Source organism: Oncorhynchus keta, chromosome 28 (assembly GCF_023373465.1).
Source record: "Oncorhynchus keta strain PuntledgeMale-10-30-2019 chromosome 28, Oket_V2, whole genome shotgun sequence".
NCBI classification, from domain to species: Eukaryota; Metazoa; Chordata; class Actinopteri; order Salmoniformes; family Salmonidae; genus Oncorhynchus; species Oncorhynchus keta.
In genome coordinates, this window is record NC_068448.1 from 14,915,129 (window position 1) to 14,936,560 (window position 21,432).

Below are 21,432 nucleotides of genomic sequence, written 5' to 3' on the forward strand. Positions count from 1 at the left end.
ACCATTTCATTATGACTTAATTACCACTCCAGTCGTACCATTTCATTACGACTTAATTACCACTCCAGTCGTACCATTTCATTACGACTTAATTACCACTTCAGTCGTACCATTTCATTACGACTTAATTACCACTCCAGTCGTACCATTTCATTACGACTTAATTACCACTCCAGTCTTACCATTTCATTACGACTTAATTACCACTTCAATCGTACCATTTCATTACGACTTAATTACCACTTCAGTCGTACCATTTCATTACGACTTAATTACCACTCCAGTCGTACCATTTCATTACGACTTAATTACCACTCCAGTCGTACCATTTCATTACGACTTAATTACCACTCCAGTCTTACCATTTCATTACGACTTAATTACCACTCCAGTCTTACCATTTCATTACGACTTAATTACCACTTCAGTCGTACCATTTCATTACGACTTAATTACCACTCCAGTCGTACCATTTCATTACGACTTAATTACCACTCCAGTCGTACCATTTCATTACGACTTAATTACCACTCCAGTCGTACCATTTCATTACGACTTAATTACCACTCCAGTCGTACCATTTCATTACGACTTAATTACCACTCCAGTCTTACCATTTCATTACGACTTAATTACCACTCCAGTCTTACCATTTCATTACGACTTAATTACCACTTCAGTCGTACCATTTCATTACGACTTAATTACCACTCCAGTCTTACCATTTCATTACGACTTAATTACCACTTCAGTCGTACCATTTCATTACGACTTAATTACCACTTCAGTCGTACCATTTCATTACGACTTAATTACCACTCCAGTCGTACCATTTCATTACGACTTAATTACCACTCCAGTCGTACCATTTCATTACGACTTAATTACCACTCCAGTCTTACCATTTCATTACGACTTAATTACCACTCCAGTCTTACCATTTCATTACGACTTAATTACCACTTCAGTCGTACCATTTCATTACGACTTAATTACCACTCCAGTCGTACCATTTCATTACGACTTAATTACCACTCCAGTCGTACCATTTCATTACGACTTAATTACCACTCCAGTCGTACCATTTCATTACGACTTAATTACCACTCCAGTCGTACCATTTCATTACGACTTAATTACCACTCCAGTCTTACCATTTCATTACGACTTAATTACCACTCCAGTCGTACCATTTCATTACGACTTAATTACCACTTCAGTCGTACCATTTCATTACGACTTAATTACCACTTCAGTCGTACCATTTCATTACGACTTAATTACCACTTCAGTCGTACCATTTCATTACGACTTAATTACCACTTCAGTCGTACCATTTCATTACGACTTAATTACCACTTCAGTCGTACCATTTCATTACGACTTAATTACCACTTCAGTCGTACCATTTCATTACGACTTAATTACCACTCCAGTCTTACCATTTCATTACGACTTAATTACCACTTCAGTCGTACCATTTCATTACGACTTAATTACCACTTCAGTCGTACCATTTCATTACGACTTAATTACCACTCCAGTCGTACCATTTCATTACGACTTAATTACCACTCCAGTCTTACCATTTCATTACGACTTAATTACCACTTCAGTCGTACCATTTCATTACGACTTAATTACCACTCCAGTCTTACCATTTCATTACGACTTAATTACCACTCCAGTCGTACCATTTCATTACGACTTAATTACCACTCCAGTCTTACCATTTCATTACGCCTCAATTACCACTTCAGTCGTACCATTTCATTACGACTTAATTACCACTCCAGTCGTACCATTTCATTACGACTTAATTACCACTCCAGTCTTACCATTTCATTACGACTTAATTACCACTTCAGTCGTACCATTTCATTACGACTTAATTACCACTTCAGTCGTACCATTTCATTACGACTTAATTACCACTCCAGTCGTACCATTTCATTACGACTTAATTACCACTCCAGTCTAACCATTTCATTACGACTTAATTACCACTTCAGTCGTACCATTTCATTACGACTTAATTACCACTTCAGTCGTACCATTTCATTACGACTTAATTACCACTCCAGTCGTACCATTTCATTACGACTTAATTACCACTTCAGTCGTACCATTTCATTACGACTTAATTACCACTTCAGTCGTACCATTTCATTACGACTTAATTACCACTTCAGTCGTACCATTTCATTACGACTTAATTACCACTTCAGTCGTACCATTTCATTACGACTTAATTACCACTTCAGTCTTACCATTTCATTACGACTTAATTACCACTTCAGTCGTACCATTTCATTACGACTTAATTACCACTTCAGTCGTACCATTTCATTACGACTTAATTACCACTCCAGTCTTACCATTTCATTACGACTTAATTACCACTTCAGTCTTACCATTTCATTACGACTTAATTACCACTTCAGTCGTACCATTTCATTACGAATTAATTACCACTTCAGTCGTACCATTTCATTACGACTTAATTACCACTTCAGTCGTACCATTTCATTACGACTTAATTACCACTTCAGTCGTACCATTTCATTACGACTTAATTACCACTTCAGTCGTACCATTTCATTACGACTTAATTACCACTCCAGTCTTACCATTTCATTACGACTTAATTACCACTTCAGTCGTACCATTTCATTACGACTTAATTACCACTTCAGTCGTACCATTTCATTACGACTTAATTACCACTTCAGTCGTACCATTTCATTACGACTTAATTACCACTTCAGTCGTACCATTTCATTACGACTTAATTACCACTTCAGTCGTACCATTTCATTACGACTTAATTACCACTCCAGTCGTACCATTTCATTACGACTTAATTACCACTCCAGTCTTACCATTTCATTACGACTTAATTACCACTTCAGTCGTACCATTTCATTACGACTTAATTACCACTTCAGTCGTACCATTTCATTACGACTTAATTACCACTTCAGTCGTACCATTTCATTACGCCTCAATTACCACTTCAGTCGTACCATTTCATTACGACTTAATTACCACTTCAGTCGTACCATTTCATTACGACTTAATTACCACTTCAGTCGTACCATTTCATTACGACTTAATTAACACTTCAGTCGTACCATTTCATTACGCCTCAATTACCACTTCAGTCGTACCATTTCATTACGACTTAATTACCACTTCAGTCGTACCATTTCATTACGACTTAATTACCACTTCAGTCGTACCATTTCATTACGCCTCAATTACCACTTCAGTCGTACCATTTCATTACGACTTAATTACCACTTCAGTCGTACCATTTCATTACGACATAATTACCACTCCAGTCTTACCATTTCATTACGACTTAATTACCACTTCAGTCGTACCATTTCATTACGACTTAATTACCACTTCAGTCGTACCATTTCATTACGACTTAATTACCACTTCAGTCGTACCATTTCATTACGACTTAATTACCACTTCAGTCGTACCATTTCATTACGACTTAATTACCACTCCAGTCTTACCATTTCATTACGACTTAATTACCACTTCAGTCATACCATTTCATTACGACTTAATTACCACTTCAGTCGTACCATTTCATTACGACTTAATTACCACTTCAGTCATACCATTTCATTACGACTTAATTACCACTCCAGTCTTACCATTTCATTACGACTTAATTACCACTTCAGTCGTACCATTTCATTACGACTTAATTACCACTCCAGTCGTACCATTTCATTACGACTTAATTACCACTTCAGTCGTACCATTTCATTACGACTTAATTACCACTCCAGTCGTACCATTTCATTACGACTTAATTACCACTCCAGTCGTACCATTTCATTACGACTTAATTACCACTCCAGTCTTACCATTTCATTACGACTTAATTACCACTTCAGTCGTACCATTTCATTACGACTTAATTACCACTCCAGTCTTACCATTTCATTACGACTTAATTACCACTCCAGTCTTACCATTTCATTACGACTTAATTACCACTCCAGTCGTACCATTTCATTACGACTTAATTACCACTCCAGTCTTACCATTTCATTACGACTTAATTACCACTCCAGTCTTACCATTTCATTACGACTTAATTACCACTTCAGTCGTACCATTTCATTACGACTTAATTACCACTCCAGTCGTACCATTTCATTACCACTTAATTACCACTCCAGTCTTACCATTTCATTACGACTTAATTACCACTTCAGTCATACCATTTCATTACGACTTAATTACCACTTCAGTCGTACCATTTCATTACGACTTAATTACCACTTCAGTCTTACCATTTCATTACGACTTAATTACCACTTCAGTCGTACCATTTCATTACGACTTAATTACCACTTCAGTCGTACCATTTCATTACGACTTAATTACCACTTCAGTCATACCATTTCATTACGACTTAATTACCACTCCAGTCGTACCATTTCATTACGACTTAATTACCACTCCAGTCTTACCATTTCATTACGACTTAATTACCACTTCAGTCGTACCATTTCATTACGACTTAATTACCACTCCAGTCTTAAACACTCCCAAGTTTAAACTGAATTATTTCAAACCACTAAGAACCATAAGGAACATGACCTTGCTCAGAAGTTGAAAGCAACAGTAAAGTTGGTCTGAATGTTATGTAACTGACAAGAATTTCTTGCTTAGCAAGTGATGAACGTATGATGATGTTTCTAAACTGACTGTTTAGCTTTACTTGCATTTGTTGGTGGGTAAAGAATGCATTCCTATGAGTCTAACCATGTTCTCAATGCTTGTTGTCTTTGCTTACAGTTTTAGAACCGCAATGATGACCAATTTTGTTTTAGAACCGTAATGATGACCTTAATAGCCATCGAGTAAGCAGAATGATTGTGCACGCTGAGACTATCTGTGTTTCAATATGGCTTTTCCTCAAAAGGGACCGCCCATATTTACACTACTTACATTACCTTGTTGTATGAGACACAAGTCTAATAGAGATATTTCTATACACATTTACAAATCAATGAATAGAAGAAGCCTTGTACTTTTGGGTCAGAAGGATAAAATGAAATAGTGTCTGACATTTGATGTATGTTATCTTAAATATGACTGCACTTCCCCCTTAATAAACAAAATGACAATGTGACCCAAATTTAAACATATCTTCTTTCTCTCTCTCTTTCGGTCTCTCCCCTTTCTCTCTTAGTCTCTCTCCTTTCTCTCAGTCTCTCCCCTTCCTCTCTTGGTGTCTCTCGCTCCGTCTCTCTCTTTCAGTCGCGCTCTCGGTTCTCTAGCTGTCTTTCTCTTTTGGTCGCTTTCTCTCCCCTTTCTCTCTTGATCTCTCTCCTTTCTCTCTTGATCTCTCTCCTTTCTCCTTTCTCTCTTGATCTCTCTCCTTTCTCTCTTGATCTCTCTCCTTTCCCTCTTGATCTCTCCCCTTTCTCTCTTGATCTCTCCCCTTTCTCTCTTAGTCTCTCCCCTTTCTCTCTTGGTCTCTCCCCTTTCTCTCTTGGTCTCTCTCCTTTCTCTCTTGGTCTCTCCCCTTTCTCTCTTGGTCTCTCCCCTTTCTCTCTCGGTCTCTCTCCCTTCTCTCGCGGTCTCTCCCCTTTCTCTCTTGATCTCTCTCCTTTCTCTCTCGGTCTCTCCCCTTTTTCTCTCGGTCTCTCCCCTTTCTCTCAGTCTCTCCCCTTTCTCTCTCCGTCTCTTGGTATCTCTCTCTCTCGATTTCTCTCTCTCTCACTCATTCTCTCTCTCCAAATGAAGATCAGAGCCACCATGTGTTTGTACTATAAAAATCCATTTAATTTCTTCTATCAAAAGAAATGAAATCATAACCAACTGAAATAGAGCAACAAAAATCCATGTGTAGGGTTTTGTTTTGCTGAAATATTTGTCAAAATATTTAAACAGCTTGTACCTAATTTACATTTGTTCAAATAAAAATGTAACAGAGCAGAAATTGAATTAAAATCCAATGAATTATGAATACTGTTAATAACAAAAGATGGTTAAGCCAGAGTGGTTTGCTATTGGGTTTGTATGTGTGTGTGTGTATTGTGAGTTCCATGCAGTGTAAACTGTAACAGATATGACAGATATGGTTAATCAGATATGGTTAGAAGCAGCATGGTCAGCGGCACATGATTGGCTGAGACTGAGATTGGACCAATGACAGACAGGCAGGCAAACAGACATAGACAGACAGTTCTATCAGAGCAACAGACCGACAAGGTTACAGACAGGGCTGACTGGATGGCTAGTCAGACAAGCCGATAGACAGCCGAGCCTACAGACAGACAGACAGACAGACAGATTGGTAAGGGATAATCAACGAGGGGCTATGCGTTCCTTGGAAAATAGTGCACGACGTGGAAGGTGTGTTCCACGACACGTTAGCGGAGTGGAACTGACCTTCCACGGAGTTGCATTATTTTCCAGAGAACGCATTGAGCGCTGAGTTGAGTATGCCTTTTATACCATGGCTAGAAATGAACATAATTGCCTCTAGATACGTGTTCATTTGCCAGTAGAAATGTGATAACATCCACTGAAGAAGTTAGCAAGTTTACTAGCTAGCTAGATACAGTAGTTGCCTAGCTAAACTAGCTAAAGTCAAACAGACTTGCTAGTTTAGCTAACCAAACCATCATCCTAGCTTGCTGTTATAAATTCAACAAAACCAATAATGTTTTTCATTCAAATTTTGCTTTCAAAAGCAGCAATAAAACTAAAACAAAAATAGAACATAAAAATGAACTTCATAGCCTTTGAAATATACTGTGCATTATAGGGAAATAATGAATGCTCTAGAATGCCCTTCAAGCCAATCAGAAACGAGTATTCAACAATGCCATAGCATAACTAGCGTTAGCAGCAAGGCAGAGGGGATGCTAATCAGGAGGCTAACAATCCTAAACTCCTGAGGAATGCACTTACAATGAGCAGAAACTGAAATTACATAGGCATGATGTAATTATTACAAACATTAAAAACACATAACATTGTTGTTTTAAAATTCCCCCCATGAAACAACTGGCTCTCCTGAAAGTATGTTTACAATCACAGACAAAGACAAAAGCATCGTCAGCTTGTTGTTTTATCGTCAATGGTTTGTTTCAGCCATGTCAGGCGTTCACAGGGTCTTGCTTGTTGCTAAAACTGCCAATCACCAGGCTGACAGTTTACAGTTGAACTTGTACTAAACAGTCACTGAGATGGTCCCTCTGGGCCCCAATATGCATCCTCTCACATCAAGGCCCCCTACACACATTCTGGGTTACCCCAAAACATGTTCTCTCATACCCCAATGGCCTCAGTTACTTCCATCCCCTGAATCTTCATCCTGGAATGTCTGCTTCAATACAATCATCTTCCTCCAACACATTACACACTCCATTACCTTCATTCATTAAGCACATTTAGCCGGTCAATTATACAAGACTAAAAAAGAAAACGAGCTAAAACATAATACAGACAGACTGTTATTTCATGTTTGTGTTCCTGGGTACATTTTGAAGACACTTTGTTAATAGGTTTATATACATATGTATATACAGTACCAGTCAAAAGTTTGGGCACACCTACTCATTCAAGGCTTTTTCTTTATTTTAACTATTTTCTACATTGTAGAATAATAGTGAAGACATCAACACTATGAAATAACACATATAGAATCATGTAGTAACCAAAAAAGTGTTAAACAAATCAAAATATATGTTATATTTGAGTTCCTTTAAAGTAGCCACCCTTTTCTTTGATGACAGCTTTGCACACACTCTTGGCATTCTCTCAACCAGCTTCACCTGGAATGCTTTTCCAACAGCCTTGAAGGAGTTCCCACATATGCTGAGCAATTGTTGGCTGCTTTTCCTTCACTCTGTGGTCCAACTCATCCCAAACCATTTCAATTGAGTTGAGGTCGGGTGATTGTGGCAGCCAGGTCATCTGATGCAGTACTCCATCACTCTCCTTCTTGTTAAAATAGCCCTTACACAGCCTGGAGCTGTGTTGGATCATTGTCCTGTTGAAAAAACAAATTATATACCCCCTAAGGGCAAACCAGATGGGATGCCGTATCGTAGCAGAATTCTGTGGTAGCTATGCTGGTTAAGTGTGCCTTGAATTCTAAATAAATCACAGACAGCAAAGTGACCCCACACCATCACAACTCCTCCTCCATGCTTCACGGTGGGAACCACACATGCGGAAATCCTACGTTCACCTACTCCGCGTCTCACAAAGACATAGTGGTTGGAACCAAAAATCTAAAATTTGTAGTCATCAAACAAAAGACAGATTTCCACCCGTCTAATGTCCATTGCTTGTGTTTCTTGGCCCAAGCAAGTCTTTTCATATTGGTGTCCTTTAGTAGTGGTTTCTTTGCAGCAATTTGACCATGAAGGCCTGACTCACGCAGTCTCCTCTGAACAGTTGATATTGAGATGTGTCTATATTACTTGAACTCTGTGAAGCATTTATTTGGGCTGCAATCTGAGGCTGGTAACTCTAATGAACTTATCCTCTGCAGCAGAGGTAATTCTGGGTCTTCCTTTCCTGTGGCAGTCCTCATGAGAGACAGTTTCATCATAGCGCTTGATGGTTTTTGCGACAGCACTTGAAGAAACCTTCAAAGTTCTTGAAACTTTGCAGATTGACTGACCTTCATGTCTTAAAGTAATGATGGACTGTTGTTTCTCTTAGCTTATTTGAGCTGTTCTTGCCATAATACAGACTTTGTCTTTTACCAAGTAGGGCTATCTTCTATATACCACCTCTACCTTGTCACAACACAACTGATTGGCTCAAACGCATTAAGAAGGAAATACATTTCACAAATTAACAAGGCACACTTGTCAATTGAAATACATTCCAGGTGACTACCTCATGAAGCTGGTTGAGAGAATGCCAAGAGTGTGCAAAGCTGTCATCAACGCAAAGGGTGGCTACTTTGAAGAATCTCAAATATAAAATATATTTAGATTTATTTAACACTTTTTTGGTTACTACATGATTCCTCCATATGTGTTATTTCATAGTTTTGATGTCCCGCAATTATTATACAATGTAGAAAATAGTAAAAATAAATAAAAACCCTTGAATGAATAGGTGTGTCCAAACTTTTGACTGGCACTGTATATGTGTATAAATATACACTATGTATACAAAAGTATGTGGACAACCTTTCAATTAGTCGATTCAGCTATTTCAGCCACACCTGTCGCTGACAGGTGTATAAAATCGAGAGCAAAGCCATGCAATCTCTATAGAGAAACATTTGCAGTAAAACGACCTTATTGAAGAGCTCAGTGACTTTCAAAGTAGCACCATCATAGGATGCCACCTTTCCAACAAGTCAGTTCGTCACATTTCTGCCCTGCTAGTGATGCCCCGGTCAACTGTGAGTGCTGTTATTGTGAAGTGGAAATGTCTTGGAGCAAAAACGTCTGTGGTAGGCCACACAAGCTCACAGAACGGGACCGCCAAGTGCTGAAGCGCGTAGCATGTAAACATTGGCTGTCCACAGTTGCAACACTCACTACCGAGTTCCAAACTGCCTCTGGAAGAAACGTCAGCACAAGAGCTGGTTGTCGGGAGCTTCATGAAATGTGTTTCCATAACCGAGCAGCCGCAGACAAGCCTAAGATCACCATGTGCAATGCCAAGCGTCGGCTGGACTGGTGTAAAGCTCACCGCCATTGGAGCAGTGGAAACACGTTCTCTGGAGTGACAAATCACTCTTTACCATCTGGCAGTCCGACGGACGAATCTGGGTTTGGCAGATGCCAGGAGAATGATACCTGCCTGAATGCATAGCGCCAACTGTACATTTAGGCGGAGGAGGAATAATGGTCTGGGGCTGTTTTTCATGGGTTAAGGCTCCTTAGTTCCAGTGAAGGGGAATCTTAACGCTACAGCATACAATGATATTCTAGACGATTCTGTGCTTCCAACTTTGTGGCAACAGTTTGGGGAAGGCCCTTTCCTGTTTCAGTATGGCAATGCCCGTGTGCACAAAGCGAAGTCCATACAGAAAACATTTGTCGAGATTGGTGAAGAACTTGACTGGCCTGCACAGAGCCCTGACCTCAACCCCATCGAACACCTTTGGGATGAATTGGAATGCCGACTGCGAGCCAGGTCTAATCACCCAACGTCACTAATGCTCTTTTGGCTTAATGGAAGCAAGTCCCAGCAGCAATGTTCTAACATCTAGTGGAAAGCCTTCCCAGAAGAGTGGAGACTGTTATTGGGAGGAGCAATTCCATATTAATGCCCATGATTTTCGAATTAGATGTTCGACGAGCAGGGATCCACATACTTTTGGTCATGTAGTGTAATATATATATATATATACATACACACACACACACACACACACACATTTAGTCTTCTGTGCAAGGAGAAAAAAGACAATCACTTGGAACATAGTTTTCAACAGAATGGACATTAGTATTTGTGATGCTGACTTACTCTGCCATGTGGTTCCTGTTCCAGTTCCTGAACACTTTTAGTTCCAACAGCCGTGTTCTCATTCTACACCATTCTATTCATATACTGTACACTTCAAGCAGTAGAGATAGATGGCAAAGAAAGTAACACATAAACCAAACCAGCGTCAATTGGCATTCAGAACTGACTACTGACTTTACATCCTCTTTTCTCCATGTCTTTCACAAACAAACTTCTCTGAAATAGAACAATGTTTTTTCCCTACACAATTCATACAAAGTGATCTAACTGCTGTTTGTTTTTCTCTACACCTTTACATAGAGGTAGTGGCTATATGGATCAAGGGGTGAAGGGGGAGTGACAGTAGCAAGGGGGGAGGAAGGTGTGCAAAATAAAACGAGTTGAATGAAAAAAATCTATGAAATGGTTCCTCCTTTTTCTGATTAGGCAAATTTTCCTTTTTCTCAAAAGAACAAAAAATAATACTGCAATTACATACAAAAGTAGTCCTTCATTGTATACATTTTATACAGTGTTCTCTCTCTCTCTCTCTTTCTTCCTTTTGATGCTTTTCTTGATTGGTAAAAGGCATGTGGGCGTGGTCCAGACGTGGCTCGGGCGTGCCTGACCCCTGACCTCTATGCCAGCGGGTCACTCATGTCCTCGTCCTCCCCATCGTCCACCTGTGAGAGTAACTCTTTCTTCTCGTCAGTACTAGCCAAGGAGTTGCGGCTGTTGTGGGCTCCCATGTACAGGGTGGTGTACACTGGGTTGGTGAAGTTGGTGGGCTGCAGGGATGAAAATAATGAAATAATGGTTGGACAAAGAGCACACGAGGTCCTACATTTGGTTTCATTGCAGAGTATTATGGAGTGCAGAAAAAAGATGTAAAACGTACACTCAGCGAAAGTCTACCAACGAGCAGCACCGCAGATATTGATATGAGCGAGATACAAGACTTGGCTCTCACACAGTGTCCGTGCAGCTGCACGGGTTAACATCAGCCTCACGCTTCAACACTCAGTTGTTGTGGAAATTGACCCACTGTGCTGCTTACTTTCTGCATCTACGGCATATCGCTGAGTCTACCTTTAATGTGTCAATGACAAATGAATAACTATGAGCTAACAAGTGCTGCAGTGTTAAAACAAGTAACCTGAGTTTTAAAACACGTATAAAAACAAATAACCTGAGTGTTAAAATAAGTGTTAAAGTGTTTAGGATTGGTCAAATGTGAATATACACCCCCCTTCACAAAAATGGTTCGCTCTTACAAACAGTGGCTTGCTTTATAAAGCAGGGAGACAGGCATCGAGGCACTCAGTTACTGCTCGATTGAATGTGAGAATGGGCAAAACGAGTGACCTAACCAACTTTGAGTGTAGTACTGAATGATTGTCGGTGTCAGGGGCCGGCCTCCTGGGTTTTTCACACACAAAAGTATCAAGGGTTCACTGAGTATGGTGCAACAAACAAAAAACATCCAGTCAGCGGCAGTCCTGTGGGCGAAGACAGCTCGTTTATGAGAGAATGGCAAGAATCGTGCAAGCTAACAAGTGGGCCACAAACAAATAACAGAGCAGTACAACAGTGGTGTGCAGAACAGCATCTTGGAACACACAACTCGGACACCTGAGGACTGGAAAAATATTGCCTGGTATGACGAATCCTGGTTCCTGTTGCACCATGCTGATGGCAGAGCCATCCTGCCTGGTGTCAATGGTACAGGCGTGAGGAATGTTTCTCTGGCAACATTTCCATTCCCCTGAGAATTCAGGCTGTTCTGGAGGCAGTAGATGGATATACCTAATGAACATGCGACTGGGTGTAAGAGTATGTGTATGTGATACCTTATCTGGGTCTAAAGCGAAGTCTGAATCCAGGAGTTCCCCAGCATCGTCGTCTGGCTCCCCTTCGTAGATCTTATAGGCTGGGTTCCCTATCTCCACGTTCATGGCCCCGTTGGTCATCCTGTGGTGCTGAAAGCCCTTAGCACTGCGCGCACACACACACACACACACACAGTTTGTGTCCTCTCAAAACTTCAACATTAGCAGAGACGTAGCCACAACACAGGAACACACACTGAAAGTGCTGAGAGCCTTGGTTCAAGCCACTGACAGGATAGAAAAGTCCAGCATACAGCAAACCATCACACCACCAACTACATGTACAGTACATTAACACGTTTCCACACAGTCAAGGCAACACAGAACCCCGGTAAATTGACAAATCAAATGAGCTTTTTTCAAAAGACCATTTGGACACATCCAGTGTCTATCCTGGTAAATGCTGGATTTTACACAACGCAAATATTCCACTTCTACAATGCAGGCACAGAAGCATCACTGTAATATATGTAGACAGGGAAAGGTATGGATGTGTAGGGAAGAACCAGTCAATCTGTCAATAGCCCCCTGTGTTCCTGGGTGGGAGACCCTGTACTAAACAGGAGAGAGCAGGCAGAGACAGACAGACACTACTACAGAAAGGCCAGCAAAATGGAGGACTGTCACTGAACCCACAGACAAGATGGTGGCTTAGATGAGGCTTTGGGGAGAGGGGGGGAGACGTGTTACTTGTGACCCTATTAAGTTACCGAGAATGTCGGGAGCGTTTGCCCAGCCATACCGACCTGGGGGACAGGAAAGAGGTGGTTATCCACAAAAAGAGAGAGAGATAGAGAGATTATAATATATATATATATATATACAGTGGGGAGAACAAGTATTTGATACACTGCTGATTTTGCAGGATGTCCTACTTACAAAGCATGTAGAGGTCTGTAATGTTTTATCATAGGTACACTTCAACTGTGAGAGACGTAATCTAAATAAAAAATCCAGAAAATCACATTGTATGATTTTTAAGTAATTCATTTGCATTTTATTGCATGACATAAGTATTTGATATTGTATTTACTTTGCCACCATGGCCTTTTTTTTTGCCTTTACCTCCCTTCTCACCTCATTTGCTCACATCGTATATAGACTTGTTTATACTGTATTATTGACTGTATGTTTGTTTTTACTCCATGTGTAACTCTGTGTCGTTGTATCTGTCGAACTGCTTTGCTTTATCTTGGCCAGGTCGCAATTGTAAATGAGAACTTGTTCTCAACTTGCCTACCTGGTTAAATAAAGGTGAAATAAATAAAAATAAAATAAATGCTCTTATTGAGGGAAGGAGGTTGTTGGCCAAGATCTCGCGATACATGGCCCCATCCATCCTCCCCTCAATACGGTGCAGTCGTCCTGTCCCCTTTGCAGAAAAGCATCCCCAAAGAATGATGTTTCCACCTCCATGCTTCACAGTTGGGATGGTGTTCTTGGGTTTGTACTCATCCTTCTTCTTCCTCCAAACACGGCGAGTGGAGTTTAGACCAAAAAGCTCTATTCTTGTCTCATCAGACCACATGACCTTCTCCCATTCCTCCTCTGGATCATCCAGATGGTCATTGGCAAACTTCAGATGGGCCTGGACATGCGCTGGCTTGAGCGGGGGGACCTTGCGTGCGCTGCAGGATTTTAATCCATGACGGCATAGTGTGTTACTAATGGTTTTCTTTGAGACTGTGGTCCCAGCTCTCTTCAGGTCATTGACCAGGTCCTGCCGTGTAGTTCTGGGCTGATCCCTCACCTTCCTCATGATCATTGATGCCCCACAAGGTGAGATCTTGCATGGAGCCCCAGACCGAGGGTGATTGACCGTCATCTTGAACTTCTTCCATTTTCTAATAATTGCGCCAACAGTTGTTGCCTTCTCACCAAGCTGCTTGCCTATTGTCCTGTAGCACATCCCAGCCTTTACAATTTTATCCCTGATGTCCTTACACAGCTCTCTGGTCTTGGCCATTGTGGAGAGGTTGGAATCTGTTTGATTGAGTGTGTGGACAGGTGTCTTTTATGCAGGTAACGAGTTCAAACAGGTGCAGTTAATACAGGTAATGAGTGGAGAACAGGAGGGCTTCTTAAAGAAAAACTAACAGGTCTGTGTGAGCCGGAATTCTTACTGGTTGGTAGGTGATCAAATACTTATGTCATGCAATAAAATGCAAATTAATTACTTAAAAATCATACAATGTGATTTTCTGGATTTTTGATTTAGATTCTGTCTCTCACAGTTGAAAACCTGCAAAATTGGCAGTGTATCAAATACTTATTCTCCCCACTATATATATATATATATAGAGAGAGAGAGAGAGAGATGGTGGGAGGTACAGATGAAGTGTAAAATACATTTGAGTTTGACCGAATGAGTGGGACCTCTCACACCCAGTGTCAACACAAAGGTTGTCTACTCTACTCACCCACGCATTCTCCTCTTGTACCACAAGATGGCGCCGACAACCAGCAGCGCCAGTAATAACAGCAGCAGCACTGGGATGATTGTGGATGCAGAACCTGCAGAGAGAGCAACACGCCCATCAATGAGAAATATGCAACACCGACCAATGAGCTCAGACAGTTTATAACATGTATTGTGTTATAATCTGTAGTTATAAAATGTATTTCACTGACACTGTAAAGAGACTATAAAGTAACTAAAGTAACTTACTTCCACTGGATTCAGGAGAGTCCACAGGAGAGGCAGTGACTTCACATCGATACCCTCTCCACCCTATAGAACACCTAAATACACATCACACAGGTTACACCTAAATACACACCACACAGGTTACACCTAAATACACACCACACAGGTTACACCTAAATACACACCACACAGGTTACACCTAGATACACATCACACAGGTTACACCTAAATACACATTACACAGGTTACACCTAAATACACATTACACAGGTTACACCTAAATACACATCACACAGGTTACACCTAAATACACATCACACAGGTTACACCTAAATACACATTACACCTAAATACACATTACACAGGTTACACCTAAATATACATCACACAGATTACACCTAAATACACATCACACAGGTTACACCTAAATACACATCACACAGGTTACACCTAAATACACATCACACAGGTTACACCTAAATACACATTACACAGGTTACACCTAAATATACATCACACAGATTACACCTAAATACACATCACACAGGTTACACCTAAATACACATCACACAGGTTACACCTAAATACACATCACACAGGTTACACATCACACAGGTTACACCTAAATACACATTACACAGGTTACACCTAAATACACAGGTTACACCTAAATACACAGGTTACACCTAAATACACATCACACAGGTTACACCTAAATACACATCACACAGGTTACACCTAAATACACAGGTTACACCTAAATACACATCACACAGGTTACACCTAAATACACAGGTTACACCTAAATACACATCACACAGGTTACACCTAAATACACATTACACAGGTTACACCTAAATACACATTACACAGGTTACACCTAAATACACATTACACAGGTTACACCTAAATACACATCACACAGGAGAGGCAGTGACTTCACATCGATACCCTCTCCACCCTATAGAACACCTAAATATACATCACACAGGTTACACCTAAATACACATCACACAGGTTACACCTAAATACACACCACACAGGTTACACCTAGATACACATCACACAGGTTACACCTAGATACACATCACACAGGTTACACCTAAATATACATCACACAGGTTACACCTAAATACACATCACACAGGTTACACCTAAATACACACCACACAGGTTACACCTAAATACACATCACACAGGTTACACCTAAATACACATCACACAGGTTACACCTAAATACACAGGTTACACCTAAATACACATCACACAGGTTACACCTAAATACACACCACACAGGTTACACCTAAATACACACCACACAGGTTACACCTAAATACACATTACACAGGTTACACCTAAATACACAGGTTACACCTAAATACACATCACACAGGTTACACATAAATACACACCACACAGGTTACACCTAAATACACACCACACAGGTTACACCTAAATACACACCACACAGGTTACACCTGTCACGTTCTGACCTTTATTTCCTTTGTTTTGTATTTATTTTAGTATGGTCAGGGCGTGAGTTGGGTGGGCAGTCTATGTTTGTTTTTCTATGATTTGGGTATTTCTATGTTTCGGCCTAGTATGGTTCTCAATCAGAGGCAGGTGTCATTAGTTGTCTCTGATTGAGAATCATACTTAGGTAGCCTGGGTTTCACTATGTGTTTGTGGGTGATTGTTCCTGTCTCTGTGTTTGCACCAGATAGGACTGTTTAGGTTTTCGTACATTTATTGTTTTGTTAGTTATTTCATGTCTAGTTCCTTTATTAAAGAACATGAAAAACCACCACGCTGCATTTTGGTCCGCTTCTCCTTCACCACAGGAAAACCCTTACAACACCTAAATACACACCACACAGGTTACACCTAAATACACACCTCACAGGTTATACCTAAATACACACCACATATGAGCTTGAGTGTGTGTGGGTGTACATCTGAGTGATTGGGGTCATATTCTTACTTGCACTGGGGCAGTAGTGTGCCTGGTTCGATAGAGCAGAGTCCATTGGTGCAGAAATCTAGACAGGTGTAGCAGCTGGGCTGGATACGACCGTTAGGACAGCTGGACATAGACAGGTACACAAAGACAGAGAGAGAGAGACAGACAGAGACAGAGAAAAAGAGACAACCAACAGAACTAGATTGAATCTTTACAGGATAACACCAGGATAAATGTGTGTGTGTGAGTGAGTGTGAATGGACTGAACAATGTGTGTGTGTGTGTGTGTGTGTATGTATGTTTTCGTGTGTTCTGTATATGTAGTGTGTATGACCCCTACCTGCACATGACCTCTCCTGAGGCTTTGGGCACACACTTGCCGTTGGGTCCACAGTACTCACACTTGTCCAGCTCACAGAGCTGTCCATGGAACTGAGGGGTACAGCGACACAGCTTGGTGGCATTGGCCGTTTGCAGACACATGGCCTCGTTCTCACAGTAACCCTCACATGTACCTGTAGGGGTGATGAGAAGATAGAGCCAGGGAAACGGGGCTTACAGTCAGTTCCTCACAGAGGAAGACTCTCCTTTTCAACCATTTCTGATTAGGGATTAAGTATTACATTACAAAGTGGATTGAATAAATTCTTATTGTTATTGAAATGAAAAAAATCACAGGAATGAACGATACACCTGAAAATACAGGAAGTATACCTTTAGTTACACTGTTATAATACAGGAACTATAGATTTAGTTAGTCTGTTATAATACAGGAACTATAGATTTAGTTAGTCTGTTATAATACAGAAACTATAGATTTAGTTACTCTGTTATAATACAGGAACTATATATTTAGTTAGTGTGTTATAATACAGGAACTATAGATTTAGTTAGTCTGTTATAATACAGGAACTATAGATTTAGTTAATCTGTTATAATACAGGAACTATAGATTTAGTTCATCTGTTATAATACAGGAACTATAGATTTAGTTAGTCTGTTATAATACAGGAACTATAGATTTAGTTAGTCTGTTATAATACAGGAACTATAGATTTAGTTAATCTGTTATAATACAGGAACTATAGATTTAGTTAGTCTGTTATAATACAGGAACTATAGATTTAGTTACTCTGTCATAATACAGGAACTATAGATTTAGTTAGTCTGTTATAATACACAACTATAGATTTAGTTCATCTGTTATAATACAGGAACTATAGATTTAGTTAGTCTGTTATAATACAGGAACTATAGATTTAGTTACTCTGTCATAATACAGGAACTATAGATTTAGTTAGTCTGTTATAATACAGGAACTATAGATTTAGTTACTCTGTCATAATACAGGAACTATAGATTTAGTTAGTCTGTTATAATACAGGAACTATAGATTTAGTTAGTCTGTTATAATACAGGAACTATAGATTTAGTTAGTCTGTTATAATACAGGAACTATAGATTTAGTTACTCTGTCATAATACAGGAACTATAGATTTAGTTAGTCTGTTATAATACAGGAACTATAGATTTAGTTAGTCTGTTATAATACAGGAACTATAGATTTAGTTAGTCTGTTATAATACAGGAACTATAGATTTAGTTAGTCTGTTATAATACAGGAACTACAGATTTAGTTAGTCTGTTATAATACAGGAACTATAGATTTAGTTCATCTGTTATAATACAGGAACTATAGATTTAGTTAGTCTGTTATAATACAGGAACTATAGATTTAGTTCATCTGTTATAATACAGGAACTATAGATTTAGTTCATCTGTTATAATACAGGAACTATAGATTTAGTTACTCTGTTATAATACAGGAACTATAGATTTAGTTAGTCTGTTATAATACAGGAACTATAGATTTAGTTACTCTGTCATAATACAGGAACTATATATTTAGTTACTCTGTTATAATACAGGAACTATAGATTTAGTTACTCTGTTATAATACAGGAACTATAGATTTAGTTACTCTGTCATAATACAGGAACTATAGATTTAGTTACTCTGTTATAATACAGGAACTATAGATTTAGTTAGTCTGTTATAATACAGGAACTATAGATTTAGTTCATCTGTTATAATACAGGAACTATAGATTTAGTTAATCTGTTATAATACAGGAACTATAGATTTAGTTACTCTGTCATAATACAGGAACTATAGATTTAGTTAGTCTGTTATAATACAGGAACTATAGATTTAGTTAGTCTGTTATAATACAGGAACTATAGATTTAGTTCATCTGTTATAATACAGGAACTATAGATTTAGTTACTCTGTTATAATACAGGAACTATAGATTTAGTTACTCTGTCATAATACAGGAACTATATATTTAGTTACTCTGTTATAATACAGGAACTATAGATTTAGTTAGTCTGTTATAATACAGGAACTATAGATTTAGTTCATCTGTTATAATACAGGAACTATAGATTTAGTTAATCTGTTATAATACAGGAACTATAGATTTAGTTCATCTGTTATAATACAGGAACTATAGATTTAGTTAGTCTGTTATAATACAGGAACTATAGATTTAGTTCATCTGTTATAATACAGGAACTATAGATTTAGTTAATCTGTTATAATACAGGAACTATAGATTTAGTTCATCTGTTATAATACAGGAACTATAGATTTAGTTAGTCTGTTATAATACAGGAACTATAGATTTAGTTAGTCTGTTATAATACAGGAACTATAGATTTAGTTAATCTGTTATAATACAGGAACTATAGATTTAGTTAGTCTGTTATAATACAGGAACTATAGATTTAGTTACTCTGTCATAATACAGGAACTATAGATTTAGTTCATCTGTTATAATACACAACTATAGATTTAGTTCATCTGTTATAATACAGGAACTATAGATTTAGTTAGTCTGTTATAATACAGGAACTATAGATTTAGTTACTCTGTCATAATACAGGAACTATAGATTTAGTTAGTCTGTTATAATACAGGAACTATAGATTTAGTTACTCTGTCATAATACAGGAACTATAGATTTAGTTAGTCTGTTATAATACAGGAACTATAGATTTAGTTAGTCTGTTATAATACAGGAACTATAGATTTAGTTAGTCTGTTATAATACAGGAACTATAGATTTAGTTACTCTGTCATAATACAGGAACTATAGATTTAGTTAGTCTGTTATAATACAGGAACTATAGATTTAGTTAGTCTGTTATAATACAGGAACTATAGATTTAGTTAGTCTGTTATAATACAGGAACTATAGATTTAGTTAGTCTGTTATAATACAGGAACTATAGATTTAGTTAGTCTGTTATAATACAGGAACTACAGATTTAGTTAGTCTGTTATAATACAGGAACTATAGATTTAGTTCATCTGTTATAATACAGGAACTATAGATTTAGTTAGTCTGTTATAATACAGGAACTATAGATTTAGTTCATCTGTTATAATACAGGAACTATAGATTTAGTTCATCTGTTATAATACAGGAACTATAGATTTAGTTACTCTGTTATAATACAGGAACTATAGATTTAGTTAGTCTGTTATAATACAGGAACTATAGATTTAGTTACTCTGTCATAATACAGGAACTATATATTTAGTTACTCTGTTATAATACAGGAACTATAGATTTAGTTACTCTGTTATAATACAGGAACTATAGATTTAGTTAGTCTGTTATAATACAGGAACTATAGATTTAGTTAGTCTGTTATAATACAGGAACTATAGATTTAGTTAATCTGTTATAATACAGGAACTATAGATTTAGTTAGTCTGTTATAATACAGGAACTATAGATTTAGTTACTCTGTCATAATACAGGAACTATAGATTTAGTTAGTCTGTTATAATACACAACTATAGATTTAGTTCATCTGTTATAATACAGGAACTATAGATTTAGTTACTCTGTTATAATACAGGAACTATATATTTAGTTAAACTGTTACACAGATCAATCAATCAAATGTATTTATAAAGCCCTTCTTACATCAGCCGATGTCACAAAGTGCTGTACAGAAACCCAGCCTAAAACCCCAAACAGGAAGCAATGCAGGTGTAGAAGCACGGTGGCAAGGAAAAACTCCCTAGAAAGAGAGGAACCTAGGAAGAAACCTAGAGAGCAACCAGGTTCTGAGGGGTGGCCAGTCCTCTTCTGGCTGTGCCGGGTGGAGATTATAACAGAACATGGCCAAGATGTTCAAGAGGTTGGCATTGTTGCTTAAATCATCCCTTATTAACCCATTATAAACTACACACTCACTGTATTGACACTGGTCTCCCAGATACTCAGGCGGACAGCGGCAGATGGGCTGGTTGCCCTGGGATACAGTGCAGTTGCCTCCATTATGACAGTAGTCCTGACAGGTGTGGAGTTTACACTGGGGCCCCGTGAAGCCCTTCAGACAACGGCAGGTAGGGGACCCTGGGAACAAAGGGTCATGTTAAATAAGAAA

General features: G+C 38.7%; 1 protein-coding gene across 2 annotated transcripts in view; it reads right to left on the bottom strand.

Moving 5' to 3' along the window:
• Nucleotides 1-7,361: 7,361 nt before the first annotated feature.
• LOC118360521 (low-density lipoprotein receptor-related protein 1-like) overlaps nucleotides 7,362-21,432 on the bottom strand; it is a 260,259-nt gene continuing 246,188 nt past the window's right edge. Inside the window, exons 84-91 of one of the 2 annotated variants that reach the window (XM_052484955.1) lie at nucleotides 21,240-21,401; nucleotides 17,307-17,481; nucleotides 16,988-17,089; nucleotides 15,028-15,101; nucleotides 14,780-14,873; nucleotides 13,070-13,105; nucleotides 12,321-12,465; nucleotides 7,362-11,258 (exon numbers count right to left, since the gene is read on the bottom strand). In XM_052484955.1, coding sequence (XP_052340915.1) covers nucleotides 11,109-11,258; nucleotides 12,321-12,465; nucleotides 13,070-13,105; nucleotides 14,780-14,873; nucleotides 15,028-15,101; nucleotides 16,988-17,089; nucleotides 17,307-17,481; nucleotides 21,240-21,401 — 938 coding nt within the window. In that variant the 3' untranslated portion in view covers nucleotides 7,362-11,108. The remainder of the gene's footprint in view (nucleotides 11,259-12,320; nucleotides 12,466-13,069; nucleotides 13,106-14,779; nucleotides 14,874-15,027; nucleotides 15,102-16,987; nucleotides 17,090-17,306; nucleotides 17,482-21,239; nucleotides 21,402-21,432) is intronic. The other variant, XM_052484956.1, reaches the window with a different exon arrangement.